The 19,690-nt window shown below is 50.2% G+C and overlaps 1 protein-coding gene across 3 annotated transcripts in view; it reads right to left on the bottom strand.

The window, feature by feature from the left end:
• LOC144938291 (partitioning defective 3 homolog) overlaps positions 1-19,690 on the bottom strand; it is an 87,658-nt gene that overhangs the window by 39,974 nt on the left and 27,994 nt on the right. For all 3 annotated transcript variants that reach the window (XM_078866179.1, XM_078866180.1, XM_078866181.1), the window contains 4 exons: positions 18,704-18,829; positions 16,440-16,773; positions 15,089-15,464; positions 5,816-5,955 (listed from right to left, as the gene is read on the bottom strand). In XM_078866179.1, the coding sequence (XP_078722305.1) occupies positions 5,816-5,955; positions 15,089-15,464; positions 16,440-16,773; positions 18,704-18,829 (976 nt within the window). The remainder of the gene's footprint in view (positions 1-5,815; positions 5,956-15,088; positions 15,465-16,439; positions 16,774-18,703; positions 18,830-19,690) is intronic.

Below are 19,690 nucleotides of genomic sequence, written 5' to 3'. Positions count from 1 at the left end.
CACTACTCTCCCCTCCCCCCACACTCTCCCCCCTACACTCTCCCTCCTTCACCCCACACTCTCCCCCCACACTCTCCCCTCCCCCCACACTCTCCTCCCACACTCTCCCCTCCCCCCACACTCTCCCCCCACACTCTCCCCTCCCCCCACACTCTCCCCTCTCCCCACACTCTCTCCCCACACTCTCCCCTCCCCCACACTCTCCTCCACACTCTCCCCTTCCCCCACACTCTCCTCCCCTCGCCCCCACTACTCTCCCCCACACTCCTCCCCTCTCCCCACACTCTCCCCCCCACACTCTCCCCTCTCCCCACACTCTCCCCCCACACTCTCCCCTCCCCCCCACACTCTCCCACACACTCTCCCCCTCCCCCCACACTCTCCCCCACACTCTCACCTCCCCCCACCTCTCCCACATACTCTCCCCTCCCCCCTCCCCCACACTCTCCCCACACACTCTCCCCTCCCCCCACACTCTCCCCACCTTCCCCTCCCCCACACTCTCCCCCACACTCTCCCCACACCCTCCCTCCCCCCACACTCTCCCCACACACTCTCCCCTCCCCCCCACCAACACTCTCCCCTCTCCCCACACTCTCCCCTCTCCCCCACACTCTCCCCCTCCCGCCACACTCCACACTCTCCCCCTCTCCCCCCCCCACACTCTCCCCCACACTCTCCCCTCCCCCCACACTCTCCCCTCCCCCACACTCTCCCCTCTCCCACACACTCCCCACACTTCCCCTCCCCCACACTTCCCCTCCCCCACACTCTCCCCTCCCCCCACACTCTCCCTCCCCCACACTCTCCCCTCTCCCCACACTCTCCCCACTCCTCCCCACACTCCTCCCCTTCCCCCCCACACTCTCCCCTCCCGCCACACTCTCCCCCACACTCTCCCCACACTCTCCCCTCCCCCCACACTCCCCCACACTCTCCCCTCCCCCACACTCTCACCCTCCCCCACACTCTCCCCTCAGCCACACTCTCCCCCACACTCTTCCCCTCCCCCCACACTCTCCCCTCCCCACACACTCCCCTCCCCCCCACACACTCCCTCCCCCCACACTCTCCCCTCTCCCCACACTCTCCCCTCTCCCCACACTCTCCCCACAGTTTCCCCTCTCCCCACACTCTCCCCCACACTCTCCCCTCCCCCCACACTCTCCCCTCCCCCCCACACTCTCCCTCCCCCCACATTCTCCCCCACATCTCTCCCCACACTCTCCCCCACACTCTCCCCCACACTCTCCCCCCACACTCTCCCCCACACTCTCCCCCACACTCTCCCCACACTCTCCCCCACAACTCTCCCCACACTCTCCCCACACTCTCCCCCACACTCTCCCCCACACTCTCCCCTCCCCCCACACTCTCCCTCTCCCCACACTCTCCCCCACAGTTTCGCCTCTCCCCACACTCTCCCCCACACTCTCCCCTCCCCCCACACTCTCCCCTCTCCCCACACTCTCCCCTCTCCCCACACACTCTCCCCTCCCGCCACACTCTCCCCCACACTCTCCCCTCCCCCCACACTCTCCCCCACACTCTCCCCTCCCCCCACACTCTCCCCTCCCCCCACACTCTCCCCTCTCCCCACACTCTCCCCCACACTTTCCCCTCCCCCCACACTCTCCCCTCCCCCACACTCTCCCCTCCCCCCACACTCTCCCCTCTCCCCACACTCTCCCCCACAGTTTCCCCTCCCCCCACACTCTCCCCCACACTCTCCCCTCCCCCTACACTCTCCCCTCTCCCCACACTCTCCCCCACAGTTTCCCCTCTCCCACACTCTCCCCCACACTCTCCCCTCCCCCCACACTCTCCCCTCCCCCCACACTCTCCCCTCCCCCCACACTCTCCCCCCACACTCTCCCCCACACTCTCCCCCACACTCTCCCCCACACTCTCCCCCACACTCTCCCCCACACTCTCCCCCACACTCTCCCCCACACTCTCCCCCACACTCTCCCCCACACTCTCCCCTTCCCCCCCACACTCTCCCCCTCTCCCCACACTCTCCCCCACAGTTTCGCCTCTCCCCACACTCTCCCCCACACTCTCCCCCTCCCCCCACACTCTCCCCTCTCCCCACACTCTCCCCCACACTCTCCCCTCCCCCCACACTCTCCCCCACACTCTCCCCACACTCTCCCCTCCCCCCACACTCTCCCCCACACTCTCCCCTCCCCCCACACTCTCCCCTCTCCCCACACTCTCCCCCACAGTTTCCCCTCTCCCCACACTCTCCCCCACACTCTCCCCTCCCCCCACACTCTCCCCTCCCCCCACACTCTCTCCCCTCCCCCCCACACTCTCCCCTCTCCCCACACTCTCTCCCCTCTCCCCCACACTCTCCCCCACAGTTTCCCCTCCCCCCACACTCTCCCCCTCCCCCTACACTCTCCCCTCTCCCCCACACTCTCCCCCACAGTTTCCCCTCTCCCCACACTCTCCCCCACACTCTCCCCCTCCCCCCACACTCTCCCCTCCCCCCACACTCTCCCCTCCCCCCACACTCTCCTCCACACTCTCCCCCACACTCTCCCCCACACTCTCCCCCACACTCTCCCCCACACTCTCCCCCACACTCTCCCCTCCCCCCACACTCTCCCCTCTCCCCACACTCTCCCCCACAGTTTCGCCTCTCCCCACACTCTCCCCCACACTCTCCCCTCCCCCCACACTCTCCCCTCTCCCCACACTCTCCCCCACACTCTTCCCCTCCCCCCACACTCTCCCCCACACTCTCCCCACACTCTCCCCTCCCCCCACACTCTCCCCCACACTCTCCCCTCCCCCCACACTCTCCCCTCTCCCCACACTCTCCCCCACAGTTTCCCCTCTCCCCACACTCTCCCCCACACTCTCCCCTCCCCCCACACTCTCCCCTCTCCCCCACACTCTCCCCCACACTCTCCCCTCCCCCCACACTCTCCCCTCTCCCCACACTCTCCCCCACAGTTTCCCCTCATGCCCCACACTCTCCCCACACTCTCCCCTCCCCCCACACTCTCCCCTCTCCCCACACTCTCCCCCACACTCTCCCCTCTCCCCACACTCTCCCCCACAGTTTCCCCCTCATGCCCCACACTCTCCCCCACACTCTCCCCTCTCCCCACACTCTCCCCCACTCCCCCCACACTCTCCCCTCTCCCCACACTCCCCCCCACACTCTCCCCTTATGCCCCACACGCACCGGATCATCTGGGGAGAGGGAGACGTCGTGGTGGCGCGAGACCAGCAAGTCGACGGAGCCGCCAAGTTTGGTGCTGCGCAGAATCGCCACCACCTCCTCCTGCGTGCGACTCGTCACGTCCAGCCCGTTCAACCTGCCCCACGCACGCGGGGAGACGCCGTCTCACTTCACCCACACTCGCTCACCATTGCTATTCCATTGCCTTTCTCGTACATCTGACAAACAACAGCGGACGAGCCAGACCGTACACATGCTCACTGTTTGTTGGACTAAGCCCACTGAGGCGGTGATCATCTCCGTTTACAGTCCTGAGCCAGTGATGGATATTCCACATTCCTATGGTAGGAAGCAATTATTTATTTATATTTAATTTTTATATTCCAAATGTAAATTCCCTTTCATCAGGGTGTCCATTGACAAATAGATGAAGATTTTAAATCTATAACCTATACATTTCTCCAAGGATAACACCTGTTGAATTCCCACAAATTGGTACATATTTAATCCACACCGGAAGGACGAGGGGCTGAGTCAATCCCCAACCAGGATATTAACTTACAACCCGCTCACTCGACCGCTGAGCCACCTGACCAGCAAACACAAGCGACATTGTCGAGGAAATCTTCGTAAGCGTCTTAAACCTGTAATGCCGTCTAATAGTGATTAAGGAGTAAGTTCGTGCTTTTGTAACCAAGTCTCGCAGCCATTTGACATTTTCACAACTGTCTGTGTCTCTAAACCAGGACAATCACGTTTCATGGTGACATGAGGCAATGACGCGACCCGGCGATAGCGCGCGCGTGCCGCTTGTCATAGAGGTTCACGGTTCGTTTCCAGTGTCACAATCACAATTTGCGAAATTTGTTACTGACACTGCAAACTACTCAAGTGGGATGACACGGAGGAGCGTTGCTCCCTACTGGGGGACGATATCCACCTGTATGCACAGCGCGCTCGTGACAGCTTAACAACGACGGAAACACCACATGTAAAAAATTAAAATTGTTATTTACAAATACATGAAAAGCAAACACACAGTTGATAGGTAAATAGAAAACAGGGAGTAGATTATCATGACAAAAATATAAATGTCTTTCATTGTCTTATTAATTACAAAAGCCCAATAAAGAGTCACTGCGTGCCCCATTATTACGACACCGTTATTTTATTTCTTGAAACATATAAACAGTCAACTCTGACTGAAAGCACAGATTCAGCAGAGGAAATCCTGTAATTTGAAGTGGCACGTGTGACACACAGCGATGAGTCAGCGCAGGACATCCCGGAGCCCAGAAAGGTTTGTGCGACAGCGCTGATTTACACAGGATGTCCGTGCGGCGCATGGAGGAAGCATCTGTGTGGCCAACTCAGAAAACAAAAGCCGACGAGCCTGGAGACAAAGGCATCAATTAATCCTCCGCTGGCTGTTTCTACCAGCAAACTGTTTAATCTCATCCACTCTGTGTTCAACCACCACACTAGGGCACAGCAACACACTCACTCACTCACCCAAATCACTTACCACACTGCAGGCTACAACACCTCTCTTCTGCATCATCTTCCCTCACACTGTTCCACTTTGGACTTCCCTGCGATGATCAAATATTATTCCAAAGCTCTTATAATAACCTTGCTGAATTCAAGAAATGTGTGACACCCCCTTGTCTATTATGTTTGTAGTGCTTTTTGTTGCGGGCCACCTGACGTTCTGGGCCTTTAAGCCTGCAACTGTGTTATTAGAATTAGCCTCAACCCTTCCCGCAGCAGGAGCCATCTCAACTTGACATGCTCATCTCTAATCTCGAGCAATACAATGGCCGAGGTACGGTACTTGTAAATTCCATCTCTAGCCCCGCCCACTTACCCTTGGGTTGTACCCATCTAAAACCTATATAACCTCTTGCTGCAGTAGTTATCTCGCTATATTTCTCCTGCCTCAGCAGTTTATCTGCTGTATTTTTTCACCTGAAGACGATTGCTTGTGTTGCGATCGAAACGTCGTCATTTTTTATAATTTTTCTATCTACGTGACTTTACCGAAAGACCCAAAGAGTATGAAACAATATATGTTGTGTGTTTTAAGGTGAATGTTATTTATGAGTTGAACACGTATTTATTATTATGTTTCTTTACGCAGGAAAGCCTCACTAAGAATGAAGAGTCTGTGCACAATGTCAATAATTGTAATAATTTGCAGGTAATTTGGGATATTTTGCCAACAGCAGTGACATTGTATGTATTTTAGCTAAAGCAGGAAACTAGAGAACCCGGAGGAAACTCATACAGAACCGGGGGAGAACATACAAGATCCACACAGAAAGGCTGCGAGGCAGGAGGGTCGCCCCTGCACTGCCGCCACCCTGCAGCACACTGAACAGGACAGCACGAGTGTCTCTCCAACGAGTGCCGTGTTTCTCCCATGCTTGTTCTCCTGAGAAACACGGCACTCGTTGGAGAGAAATTCATGCTGTCCTGTTCAGTGTGCTGCAGGGTGGCGGCAGTGCAGGGGCGACCCTCCTGCCTCGCAGCCACCCTGCAACACACTGACCAGGACAGCATGAGTGTCTCTCCAACGAGTGCCGTGTTTCTCAAGAGAACAAGCATGGGAGCCCTCACCTCCAGGAGCCGATCTCCAGACTTGAGGCGGCCGTCACTCAGTGCCGCGCCCTTGGGCATGATGCTCTTCACGTAGATCGGCGTGCGGCCTCCCACCGGCGTGTCGCGTGTCGCGATCGTGAAGCCTAGCCCGTCGAGACCTGCACCAGCCCGCCACCACCCTCGTTACAAATGGCCATGTCGTAGCAATGGACGCACGGTGATCTTGAAGCGCGGGCAGATTAAAGATGGGACAGCTGCGTTTAAATGCCCCCACCGCTGTACTTCACTCGACCGCTGTCATTTGACTCCAACGGTAACTCTGCTCAGTGGCCTCAAAAATGCACCAGTGTCACTGTCCCTGGAGTAAAAACCCGAACAGGCAAAACTCTCGCTCAGATACGGATGAAGCTGCTTCAATGTGGAACGATCTCACGGACACTAACATACGCCGCTAGTCTCAACATATTTGAATATTTAATCAAAACATGCTTGCACAACATCTACTGTGCACGATTGCACAACATGGAGGTGTGATGTTAACTACCTCGCCTGGTATACAGTAGGTCGTTGGTTTGATCCAGACCCTGACGCCTGCACATTGGGAGTTTGCATGTTCTCCCCATGCTCGCGTGGATTTTTCTCCAGGTCCTCCGGTTTTTCCCTCCACATTTAGAAATATGCGTTTAGAGTGTTTGGCTGCTGCTATAAATTTCCACGTGATAAGCCACTTTGTTGAGCAATCATTTGTGGCCAGGTCGCTTCTGAAAAATAGCTATATAGCTCAGTGGGCCTTACCTGGTAAAATAAAAATAGTTGTCTAGTTGTTATTAGTTGACTTACAGCTAGAGCACATTACGTATGAACCGGAGGTGTACACTGTTTAATTGTTATGCATTTGTGTGTTTGACTAAGCGTGATGCTCGGTGCATAAATGCCAACTGTATAAGCTGTAGAGTTGTATCATAATGTGGTTGCTGTGTATGTGTCGATTGAAACCATGGACACCTTCACAAACAAGATGTTCCATTTCAACGGTGAAACATTTTAGTCTTGATTTAAAAAGTAGCGCTAAATCTACCAATGGGGTCAGGAGAACCAAACAGGCAATCTGAAGACGCCTGAAACCCCTCTGTACAGGTGTCATCAGGCGCTGCAGAGCATACCTCAGCCAGCTCTCATGGTGATTATGTTAGTAGCCAACTGCGAGTGTGGTTGTCTGCTCACGGGCTCCTTTATGCCTGCGGTTCCAAACCTGTGGTCTGCAAACCACTGGCAGACCACTGGTGGACCATTGGTAGACCACTGGCAGTCCACAAGGCGATGTAGAAGTTGTCTGCAGAACTGATGCAGATGCTACGATTCAAAGCCATTTTAATTTAGAAAAGTATGCAATTGGGGCATGGTGGTCGGCGGATTGGCTACAATGGTCCGCAGGCCCAGAAAACTGTGGGAATCTCTGTGCTAGGCATCTCACAGGAAAGAGGTAAGTGATGTTTAGATGCAAGCACTAAATGGGCCTTGTTTCTAAAATACCTCTACTACAAATAGAACAAGCACAATCACCTCGCTAACGATCCTCAACCCCTCACACAACCTGCACAGCACAAGTGACCTGGGGTACTTCACGTTAAACACAAGCACACAGCAGGTAGAAATTCTCTCCATGGGGGAATCACTGCTTATTTCCTCTACCCGACATGGATGATGGGCTGAGTCAACCCCCAACCAGGATATGAACTCGCGACCTTGCGATTGCGAGCCGCTTGCTCTACCGCCGAGCCACCCAGCCGGATGAATAAATAACGTTTGAAATAGGAACAAAGTGACAGCAATGTGCTCATGATGCCGACTCGCACCCAGCAGGCGTGCTGACCTCACGTCAGGTGGTTGAAAAAGATACAAAAAAATAATGGCACAGAGAGAGGAAACTCCCACACAACTCAATTTACCTTTCAACTGCACGTTTAGGGGCACAATCTTGATAAAAAGCCATATGATCAAAATAAACAGATAAACACATGCAAAACTGTGTGTGGTGAGGTTAGGGGTTGTGTCAAGCAGGGTTAGGGGGTTGTGTGAGGTAGGGTTAGAGATATACATGTGGCAGTTGTATGCGAGGGTGTGAGTGGTAGGCCTGGTGGAGTGTGCGTATTGTAGGCAGAGAGAAGTGTGTGGCTGAAACGGTGGAATGCGTGTGGTAGGTACTGTGGGGTTGTTGTTGTTGTTGTTTTCCTCGCACTTTCTGTTTATAGGTGGCGTTGTGTCGCCACTTTGGAAGGGTTTAGCCAGAGATCAATCGATTTAATTTTTTGGTCCGCGTTTTGAGCAACTGAGAAAATGGGAGACGTCTTCTGGCGTTGCTTGGCACAGAGAGGGCAGCAGTTTGGGGCGTTTGGGTCGATTCGATTTTAGTAATCGGCTAGCATGGAGCAGTAAACTTAACGGAGTTGAGCCAGTTTTGTGCGAGTTGCCCGGGTCAGGGATTTTTCGTCGTCTGCGATGGGTGGGGGCCAACCCCCTAGCACGAAATTGGGCTTGTAGGCGTTCAGGCAGTGCATGGTGGCAGCAGTGTGCAAGTGGTTCAACATTGATTTGATGGTGCTATTTGGTGGAAGAACGTTTAAAGTAGATTGCACGTTGGCAGAGCTAAAGGAAAGCAAGGTGGATTTCATTTTCCTAGCAGGTGGAGGGGCTTTGAGTAGCTTTGTGCAAGGATGTGTTGTCGAGTGGCATGAAGCCAGATATTGATCGGTGAGAAGCTTGCAATGTTCTTGAATCGGAAGAACTTTGGTTTCTTGGTGGAGATGGTCAATTGGTGCCATGAGGTGGCATCCTGTGGCTAGGCAAAGTGCTTGGTTTTGGGCGATTTGGAGCTTTTGGTAACCTGTAGAGGAGAGGTTTGGGCACCAAATGGGAATGGCATAATTGATGATGGGACGTCCAATGGCTTTGTAGGTTAGGAGTAAAGTCTCCTTTTGTTGACCCCAAGATGTGCCAGCTAAAGCTCGTAAGATGTGATTTCGTTTGTTAACTTTTGTATGGACGTCTCTGCCGTGTTGAGCAAAGCTGAACATGGTGACAAAGCTTACACCTATAATTCTGCTAGTGGGAGGCGTTGGCTGTTGATTATGATGTGTGAAAAGGGCGACTGTTGATTTGGATGTTGAGAGTTGAAGCGATCTCTTGGCTAGGAAAGTGCTGAGCCGTTTTAGATAGGAGTTGATGGAGTTTTCCATTTTGGGGATATTTTGATTAGAAGTGTAAACTGTGATGTCGTCGGCATAGCTGACTACTTGTACTTCTTTTGGAGGAGTTGGTAGATCGTGGAGGTGGGCATTGAACAGCGCTGTGGATATTATGGAACCTTGTGGTACTCCTGCATGAATGTTTCGTGAGGAGGATTGAATATCACGAAAGAGAGTGCGTGATGGGCAGCCCCTTAGGTAATTTGTAAGCTAGCAAACAAGGCCTGATGGTAGCGTAGAACCCTGGATAATGTTGATGAGCGTGAGGTGGTTAACGGTGTCGAAAGCCTTAGTAAGGTGAAGGGAAGCAACGATAGTGCGGGATGGGGGCTTTTTCTCATTGAAACCGTTTGCAATTTGGGTGGTTAGGTTGAGAAGAGCTGTTGTTGTTGAGTGTGCAGGACAAAAGCCATGTTGGTGAGATGATGGAGGTAAGTTGGTGGTGATGATTGGAAGGATGAGGGCCTCTAAAATCTTGATTGTTGGGCAAAGTAGGGAAATCGGCCTGTAGGACGTTGCTTGATTTAGGTCTTTGACGGGTTTTGGAAGTGAGATGATTGTCGATGTTTTTTCTGATGGCCGGAATGAGGTTGCACTGGAGTGAGGCGTTAATGGTGAAGGCGAGAAACTTGATGCCAAGGGGGCCGAGGTGTTTGAGGTGGGGCATAGCTATGCCATCGGGGCCAATTGCGCAATAATTTTTGGCTTTTTTGATAGCTAGTTTCACCTCTTCAAGGCTAAATTGGGGGGCGTTGTTTAGAGGTAGTTCCTTGATTTGACGGATTTTTTGACGGGTGGATTTATTGGAAGAGTGTGGGATGACTGATGAGAAAAGTTTGTTCAAGTGGTTGGTGATGTTATTGTTGTTTGACGGATTTGTTGTTGAAAGTGATTGTACAATTGGGTGGCGGTTTGGAGTGTCCGTCTAAGGCTTTGATGGTCGTCCAAAGTTGATGAGTTTTGGCGGTGGTCAAAAGATTCAACAAACTCGTGCCAGCGTTCTGTTTTGGCTTTATTGATTAGCTTTGTGATTTCAATATTGAAGGCTGGGATTTGTGGTGATGTAGGATTTTTAGTCCTAATAGTGTTTCGTTGGTTTATTAGCATTGAGGCTTCTTTAGTGAGGCAGGGAAGGTGTTGCTTGTAGCAACCCGCCAGGATGGTGTGCTTGGTCTTAGTTGCGATGATGTTTCTGAAAATCTTTTCAGAGTTATGTGCGGATGTGTGGATATGGTTGATGTTGTTGGCGAATAATGCTTCTGATTTTGATGTAAAAAGTGGCCAGTAGGCTTTTTTAAGTTGCAATACAAGCGGTTTTTAGAAGTTTGTGAAGGCTTTGCAGCATTGAGGGTCAACACAATAGGTAGGTGGTCGGATCCAAGGGCCGTAAGGACTTGCCAGTTGGTTGATGAAAGGCGGTTTCTTGACGCTATTCAGATATCTGGTGAGCATGAAGGGCCAGGTGACGGAACTCTGTTTTGATTCTTTCATTAAGTACCCCATAGGGGGAGCCGTTCAAGATATCGGCAATGAGGTCGCCACGTGCATTTGAAAGGGAAGAGCGCCAAAGTTTGTTGTGGGCATTGAAAACTCCAATAACAGTTGAGTCGTTGTTTGGTAAAAGTCGATTTATATTGAACTGATAGTAGGGCAAGAACTGTTCGGTGAGATGTAGACGTTGATTATAGTGAGCGGGCCTATATGGGATTTGATACGGATGCTAAAGACTTCTGTGGTGATATCAGAAGGAGGATTTGGGATTTCAATTTCTTAAAATTGAATGCTGTTATAAATGAGGAAAGCTAGACCGCCACCAGCTGTTGGTCGGTCTCGACGGAGGAAAGTGAAATTTTCAAAGTTGGGCGGGGCGAGAAGGGGATTTAAATTTAGTTTATTGGATGGGCGGATATATTTAAATGGAGTTTTGTTGTAGGAAGGTGCTGAGTTCAAGAGATGTGTTGTTGATGCCGCTGATGTTTAGTTGAAGGATTTTTGTTGTGGTTGAAACGGTGGTTGCGATGGATGAGGTGGTGGTGCTAGTGTGGTTGTGCAAGGTGGAGTTGTTGGAGTGGATGATGGACAACATTTGTAGAACCAGCCGGAATTTGAACTGGGGATGCGGGCTAAAGTAGTGCAGCGTTTGTGGTACCAAGCTTTACAACCGTTGCATTGAATAGAGTTTGCATTGACGTTCTTGAAGCAGCTGCCACAAGGGAAAAACGGGCCTGGATTCAATTCGACGTCCCCAGCAATAATGAGAAGCCAGCTCCAGTATGCCGGGAGGCCTGGGCTGGCTGGCGAAAAAACTGGAAAGTGCGAGGGGTGATGTTGCCACTTGCAAGTGCTTTCATAGTACTTCGTCTCTCCACTTCAAACAAGCGGCAACACTGGATAGAGGCACTGTGGGGTGCATGTGGTGGTCGTTCCTTCAATAGCAACTAAATTTCGACAGAGGAAGTGGCTTTGGCACAAATGCTGGCATTACACCATGGAGCAATTCCTCAAGCGACACCGGCAATAGCAATAATCCAAGTACGCTTCCTCACACCATCTAACCTACACAATCACTACAATGCATTTTATCTGAGACAATGACAACACATATTACAGGCTTTTTGGGCTAGATCGCGTAAATATATAAATGTTGATTTGAGGCTTTCGTGACTGCAGGAATCCATACTCTTTGGTTCTTTCGGTAAAGTCACATAGTTAGAAATGAAATAAAATCACGACGTTTCTCACATTAACATCACTAGCCCCAGCCACTTCTTTATAACCCTTGAGCTACACACATTTCAAACATTTTAAAACAGTCTGACTCAGCAGCAGACCATGCTTTCCCACCTGATGACGGACGCTTGTGTTGTGCCCGAAACGTCGTGATTTGTTTTATTTTATACCTACGTGACTTTCCCGAAAGAACCAAAGAGTATATATAAATGTGTTGTTAAACCCGCCAACACCCGACACTGCCAACTAGTAAGGTTTGTCACGTAAACAGAACATGCCAATTCGTTACTAGTGTAATGACAGGGTGACACTTGCCGGCCTGTAGGGGTTATGGCTGCATTACATAATGCCTTATTATAAGGGGGGTGTATCTGGGGTAAAGGTGAAGGGGGGAGTCAGTCGAGAAGCTCCAGGAACCAGCCCGAAGGTTCTGGATAGGGGGCGTGGCCAGAGGTGGAGCTTGGCCGTGCCGGGGAGATATAAGGTGGACCGAACCAGAGGTTCGGGGTTGTTCTGCGGGTTCTGGCTGCGTCGCTGCTTGTCGTCATCTCTTCGTCTTTGACCACGTGACTGTTATTCTGCAAGACCATCTCCGTCGCCGCCGCTACGCTAGTCGAACAGCTAGCGTGGTGTATGACAGAGATGGGCTTCGTGTTAGGATCGCCTATTTGTAGCTGCGTTATGAAGTGTATTGCCCCATGTGCTCTTAATAAAAAAGAAGTCTTCTACTCGACGTGTCTCAGAAGTCGCTCACTACACTAGTATAGTGACGTATATTCAGTCACTATGGCGTCTAGCGCCATCTATTGGAACAAGAGTGGTACTGTGCATGTGAGCGTCTCTCTCTGGCACCAGAGCGTGTATGGCATAGAAGCGGGCCGAAGGGGGCCTGCTTCTGGTGACGGCCAGAGAGAGGGCACTTCAGGACATGACAGTCTGGATGAACCCGAGAGGGCACGTGACCAGGAGAGGGTAGCGAGGGGGGCCAAGGGGTGGCGAGAGGGACACGTGACGTAAGGCCCAGAACCTTCTAGTAGGATCTAGAAGGGGGCGTGGCCTAGGGCAGAGCCAGGCCACGCTCAGGGGCATAAAAGGGAAATCCCGAGCGCCGATCCGGGCTGTGTTCTGGAATCAACCCGCCGTGCTACGTCTCCTCGATCTTCGGTCGTCACGCTCGGCATCGTGGGCCAAGCAGGACGTTACTGACCGGACCCGGTTATATAATCGCCCGTTGCGGTTTAGTCGCTCGTGAAAGTTAGCTACCACCTATGTCGTTATCCCGTATGTTTATGTAGTTACCCTGTCGGGGTGTTGTAATAAACGTGTTGCCTCCAAGTTCCAGTGTGTGTCTCCGTGGAAGCCACTACACCAGCACAGCACTAACCGGTGTGTTGGAGAGCCAAGCCACAACATTTACAATCTGAGTACGACGTTTTGCCAGTAATTACAACTAGCTTCATCAGGCGACAACCATATTTTCCCACCCCAACCGTTGGGAAAGAAACATCCGAGGACCCAATCAAAACCATGACCTTGCTATACATAGCAAGGGTTCTAGATTTGAAGCTTTCATGACTGCAAGGATTCATATTCTTAGGTTTTTAATGTTTACCTACGTGACTTTACCGAAAAAACCTAAGAATATAGCAAGGGTTACCAAAAATATTTCCAAAATCATGAGCAAACACAAGATCCAGGTACGATTCAACACAGTACATAAAATGTGTGATTTGATCCCATCTGTGCAGGATGTGATCCCTGACATGCAACACCCCGGTGTCTACAAACTAAGCGGTGTCTGTGGCAGCAGTTACATTGGGGAAACTAAACGACATGTCTCGAACCGGGTTCGTGAACATAAGGTAGATCTGAAACACGGTAGGACCAACACCTCAGCCGTAGCTGATCATTATTTTAACACTGTGGTTACACACAAAATTGATTTTGTTAAAACGAAGGTACTCTGCAAACCTACTGGCGATCAGCAAAGATTCATTCATGAAGCCATCCAGATATATAAACACAGACACAATTTCAACCGAGAAGATGGGTACAAACTGAGCAATCATTGGAAGGACGTTATTAACCAGTGTTGGTCATAACTGACTGTGTTGTCCCCTTCCTACCTACCTATGTTAGCAGTTATTTTCGACTCTCTGAGTTACATTCACTGACACAGCCACCGTTAGCTGTGTTAGTAAATGGCGGCTTGCCATCCTTTTCCACCTCCAGGTGGCGATGGCTCTTTAACGAGCTCTCTCCGAGCTTACATTTACAAGCAAATTTCTTACATTGACATCCTAATCTCTCACAATACAATGGCCACCCCAACAGCTTCATTTGTCAAGATTTCTCCGATCTTACATTTACATGCAAATTTCATCTTTAGCCCCGCCCACTGACCCTTGGGCTACACCCATCTCAAACCTTTATAACTCCCTGCCTTAGCAGCGATTCCGCCATATATTTTTTCCTGCCTCAGCAGCTCTCCCGCTATATGTTTCACCTGATGACGATTGCTCGTGTTGCGATCGAAACGTCGTGATATTGTTATTATTTTTATTATTTTTCTATCCACGTGGCTTTACCGAAAGACCTAAATAATATGAATTCCTGCAGTCACGAAAGCTTTACGTCTATTTTCATTGCTTATTAATGCTCACGCAAACTAACATTGTAATAGATAATGTGCCCAAAATGTCTCCTGACAAAATGTATAATTCCACTTTGGAAACAAAATCACTTTGACAAACGAATTACATTACATTGATGCTCTACAGTGGCCGCTCGGAGGCATGAGGGCTCATTAGGCAAGTCAGCAGATATCAGCCAGCCTCAGGCTCTCACACAATCAGCGGAAGCTGGGCAACACATTCTGGGATTCTGGGCTGAGCCTCATCAGCTCTTGCACGATCCACTCCTGGCTCTCAAGCCTCCATCTTGGTGGCCGAGTGAGCAAATGGAGACATCTGCAGTATATGAACTAACATGTTCATATACTGTGTACTGTGGATATACGTGGCCATGTGTTCACCCTGTGGTTGAGGGTGTCAGGGCACGAGTTTAGCAGCATCGAGGAGATGGCTAGACTTGTCAGGAGAGCAATATGCTTGAAAAAGCATTTGAGATGTAAATTAGACTGATAAGTGGGACACAATCATGAGATGTTTTGCTCATAGTAATGAATATCACCCGCAGATGAATAACAATAAACAGGAGCAGTTTGTGACGAGCACTGCCCTGACCGTGAACTTCTCGTGACATCACTGTGTGCACCACCACAACTTGCACCCACACCATACCAGGAGGCCCTCACCTTTCTTCAAGTGAATAGGAATCTTCTTATCCACCTTCTTTGTGGTATAGGCGACGTTGGGCGTGGCCGCAGGAGCAGCCATGCTGGAGCTGGCCATGGGGATGCGACTCGCAACGGCGGCCGACACAGCCGCTGCCACTGCTGCCGTCGCCTGCTGTAGCTTTAGGTCGGCCTTCACTGGGGCTTTCGTGGGAGACGCCAGCTGTGCCGACGTAGTGTCACCACCGAACGTTGACCCAGTCGCGGATCTAGGGCCTGGGATTTTCCTGGGCACCTGTGCTGGTGGCTTGTGCTGCTGGGTCTCAGCTGGGATTGGCTGAGCAGAGGAAGCCGTTCCAGAATTTGCGTCTGTCGCCGCCAGGAAAGCTGCCGGTATCTGGGGTGACGTGATTGCAAGGCCGAGACAGGCATCATTACAGAAAGGCATTTTTACACTTGTTTAGCCAGGAAAGCCTCACAGTTTCAACTCATTTTCAGGAGGGTCCTGCTAAATTTTCACAGGAGGCAACAATCACTATGTTTACGAATTGAGTGATTTGCGGAGTAAATTTTCAAACTTGGACCATGATGCCAACAACACAATGCCTTACTCTTCTTCAAATGACGTCAGAGGATCTTTAAAATCCACTCTTAGCACATGGTGTGTATTTTATCATTTATAAACCAACAGTATAAACCAGGACGGCTGCTGGGCTTGAACTGTGCACCTCTGCAACAAGTGGCTAACACGCGATCGCTGGCCACGTCACTGCCCTTTAGAAATGGTTTAAACAATTTTCTTCATCAAATGAGTGGGCATGGTATTCAGTTGGATAGGCACATATGTAAACTACATGGAGTTCAAATTCCTATCATATTTTAATTTGCGAGTACATTGTCCCAAAGGGTATTCAAATATTAACACAACAATGCATGTCACTGATGCTGAATTGTAAACATGTTGTAACATTGTCAAGTCAAACCGGCCAGGTGAGCATCAGTAAAGCAGAGGTACAAGAGCGTGTTCATATACGGTGTACAGAAACGTGTGTGTATTGCTGTCTCTGACCCCACAGCATGACCTTTGACCGGTTATAAATAACCTACAAAAGCACCCAAATAGATTATTACGACATTGATATAAAATAAAATAATTTTAAATGAAAAAGATGACATTTCAACATTAAAAGAGGTTGACAGAACCAGTGGAAGCTTAATGAATAACCCGTTATGGCATAATCCATTACGAGTCAAGTAGGAGGCACCGTGCGGTCAAACATCCTAGTGGGAGGCCTAATTGGCACAGCTCTGAGCTACTTGACACCTACATGGCAAACAGGTTGTTAAGCTCCATGTGACGGGGCAGTCTCACCGGCATCCTCCGCGCAGGTGCAATGAGGAGAGACTTGGGGGTGACCTTGGCATTGGCACCGGCACCTGAAGGCGGTTCCTGCTTCCTGCCGCTTAGCCCTGCCACTGGTTTCGTGGTGGGTTTTGGCGCCACTGGCGGGGGCACCTTGAAGGACGGTGGGCCCTCGTCCTCATAATCTTCATCAATGTCCTCGGCCGAGTCGGAATCAATCTGCTCGGACTCCTGGTTGCCCCACAACTGCATCACCTGCTCGTAGTGTTCTCGCTTCTCCCCGTGAACGACCCACAGTCGCAGAACGCTGCTCTTTAGGGCATCGCGAAAAGCCTTTTGTGACCTGCGCACAGAACCCCATACATGGATATTTTATATAATCTCTGTGGTTGCGCTTTGCCTCCTGTAGCCGTGCCACATGCGCCGGCAACGGCTCCTTAAGGCGACGGAAATCAAATGTGAAACAGAGAGGCGGACGAGGGCAGGTTGGTGTGTTTTTGGAAAGCTGAACTTGATCATTAAAAGCAACATAGCGATGTGCGTCAAAGAACGTTTTCAATCATCATCCCATATAATGCTTATGACACATGGTATAGAATCAAGGTAATTACCAAAACATATAGAACAAAATCTGAAAAGTGAGCAAAGCAATGAAGATAAAACATACGCATATTAATGACATCATCCAAACTACCAAGAAAAGTGAGTAGCCTTGGGCAGGACTCGTTGCGCAAGGGGATGATCGAAGGACAGCAACGGAGTGGAAGCCAAGGAATGGAATACGTCCGAGAAGACGTACACCGAGGAGGTGGAGTGATGAAGTTACTTTGTGTGCAAGTGCCGGGTGGATCGTCGCATCGCAGAGCTGTGAGAGGTGGCAGTGGTTTGGGGAGGCCTTCATCCAGCAGTGGATTGATCATGGCTGATGATTAAGTATTGCACCTCCGATTAGCTATTTGTCCACAGTGCACAACCGCAGGGTCTTAACGAAATTTAGAATTAAGTTTTGTGAGGGGAATATTATTTTGGCATTAAAAGGCACCCTGAAGACTGGCTGGCTAGTCAATCTAATTATTTATTCAAACCCGTGCTGTCGGTTTGCGTTTCGTCATCTGGCAGCCCGGCGCGCATTCTGTGCGTCCAGAGGAGCCGCACAGTATTCCTAAACGTCTCGCAGTCCCTGATGGCAGAACTGCACACGCCAACACGCTGACGCGAGAAGTCCCCTTTCAGCTACTCAATTTTCTGCAATATTCATAATTTTACATAACTATTTCCTGAAGACGAAATGAGCAAAATGCTTCCCGATTCTGTCATTCAAACCTCAAATAAACCCGCACTGAGACAGGGTTCACATACAACCCCAAGCTCCATACACACACTTCCTCGCAATCTGCCCAGTCAGGGACTGTTTATGCCTGATTCACCACTGTACATCTCTACTGCCAAATGGGAAGGAATTTGTGTTTTTTAAAGATGTAATCATACACGTTCCCAAGCACCGCACAGGTTCCAAAGTCGGAGACAGCCTTATCCAAGGCAAATCTATTAATTAGCAGCGATCGTTAAATACAAAATTAGCACAGGTTAATTACTGAACAAACTTGAAGATTGAGGCTCCAGTTTTCAGCACCCACGTGGGGCACATTCAGGTATAGAAGTTAAATTCAATGCAAAGCAGTCAAGTCGATTTACTCCAGTCGCTCTCTCACCGGCACTCAGTCACCTGGTTATCACTCTTTTATCGCTATTACCATGGTTCCTGTTCTTGTGAACTTCACTCGTTAATTCCCAAGTTGAGGATTTGGTACCAGACTGACTGTTACATCTCATCCACACGGCAGGACACAACAACGCAATCACTCACCTATTCACTCACTTACCCACTCACTCAATTTCGCACTCACCCACTAACTTAGATTTCTCACTCATCCACTCACTCACAACACTGGAGGTCACCATCCACATTTTTCTCATCCTACTTCTTCCCTCGCACCGCTCGAATGTATAATCCCTACTATCGTCCCTTCTCCCAAGCTCTTACCAAGAGATGGGGTTGACTCTTACCTATTACAAGTTTTAAAGTGCTGTTTCTTGCTGGCCACTTCACGTTTTCAGCCTTTGAGTCTATGCTCAACAGCTTTGTTTAAACACTAATTACTGTGGCGGGTACACTATCACTGTGATCTAAATGGCATCACAAGATTTGTCCATGCGACAGTCAGCGATGTCAAAACTCCAGGTCCAAGGGGAAATCACATCGGGCGACTCACTCCTCAAAGGAGGTGTCGGTGAGGCGTGTGCCATTGATGCGCGTGATGCAGTCGTGCTGGCGCAACGCCCCCTCGCGCTGGGTCCTGCTGCCTTCCTCGATGGTGCGAATCCGCAGGCCCAGGCTCCTGCTCGGTTGCACGCGACACACAGCGGCGTGGCAGCAGCAGCAGCAGGGACTGTGACCGACTCACTCTTACACAAGGCATTGTATTGTCTGCTTATTTATTTTGTCATGTGCATCATCCACAATGACAATTATGATTATTCTGTGTTGTGTCTTAAATCGTTTTGTATTGAACTAAGGACCATATCTAATACAGCCCTTACGTATAACATATGGCAGTTGAGGAGCATCGGTTCAAGTGCGCCTGACCGCCGACGAAATGCAGAATGTCAAAAACGGTCCAGTTTTGTTTGCATTGTACAAATGCTGCTGACATTATGCACCCAGGTTGTATGGCTGATGGGAGGTGTAGGAGGTCGATGTAGGAAGCAGGCTTTGTCTGCTTGTTTATTTTGTAAAATCCTCCACGACACTCGTGATTATTTTTTATTATGCCTGTGAGGATGCATCTGAACAGGACATATCTAAGATCATAAATATATATTCCTGAATATATGGCCTCTCCACATGTTTCATTCCTATTCACGGAGTTTATTACTCTGTTGACGCAGTAATAAACTAGCACCTTTTTTCATCATGTGACAACTTTATTTATTGTCTGTGTCGGGTGGAGGAGGGTTTACGACACACATTTTACTTAAGTGATCTGATCCAAACATCGAAAATGAATCCTATTGGTTGCCAAAGCATCCACCCGTTCAGTCAGGGAATTGCTGCTCTTGCCACAATTCCCCCGGACGTGCTGTGCTTCACAACCGATGCCTCCCACTCGGTGGTTAATGGCCAGCGTCATCATTGCTGACAACCTCATTTTACTACTTTTAAACTATTAGGTTATATTTTAAACGTTAAATTGCTAAAT

This window comes from Lampetra fluviatilis, chromosome 21 (genome assembly GCF_964198595.1).
Source record: "Lampetra fluviatilis chromosome 21, kcLamFluv1.1, whole genome shotgun sequence".
NCBI classification, from domain to species: domain Eukaryota; kingdom Metazoa; phylum Chordata; class Hyperoartia; order Petromyzontiformes; family Petromyzontidae; genus Lampetra; species Lampetra fluviatilis.
This window is presented reverse-complemented; position numbering and strand designations above follow the sequence as displayed.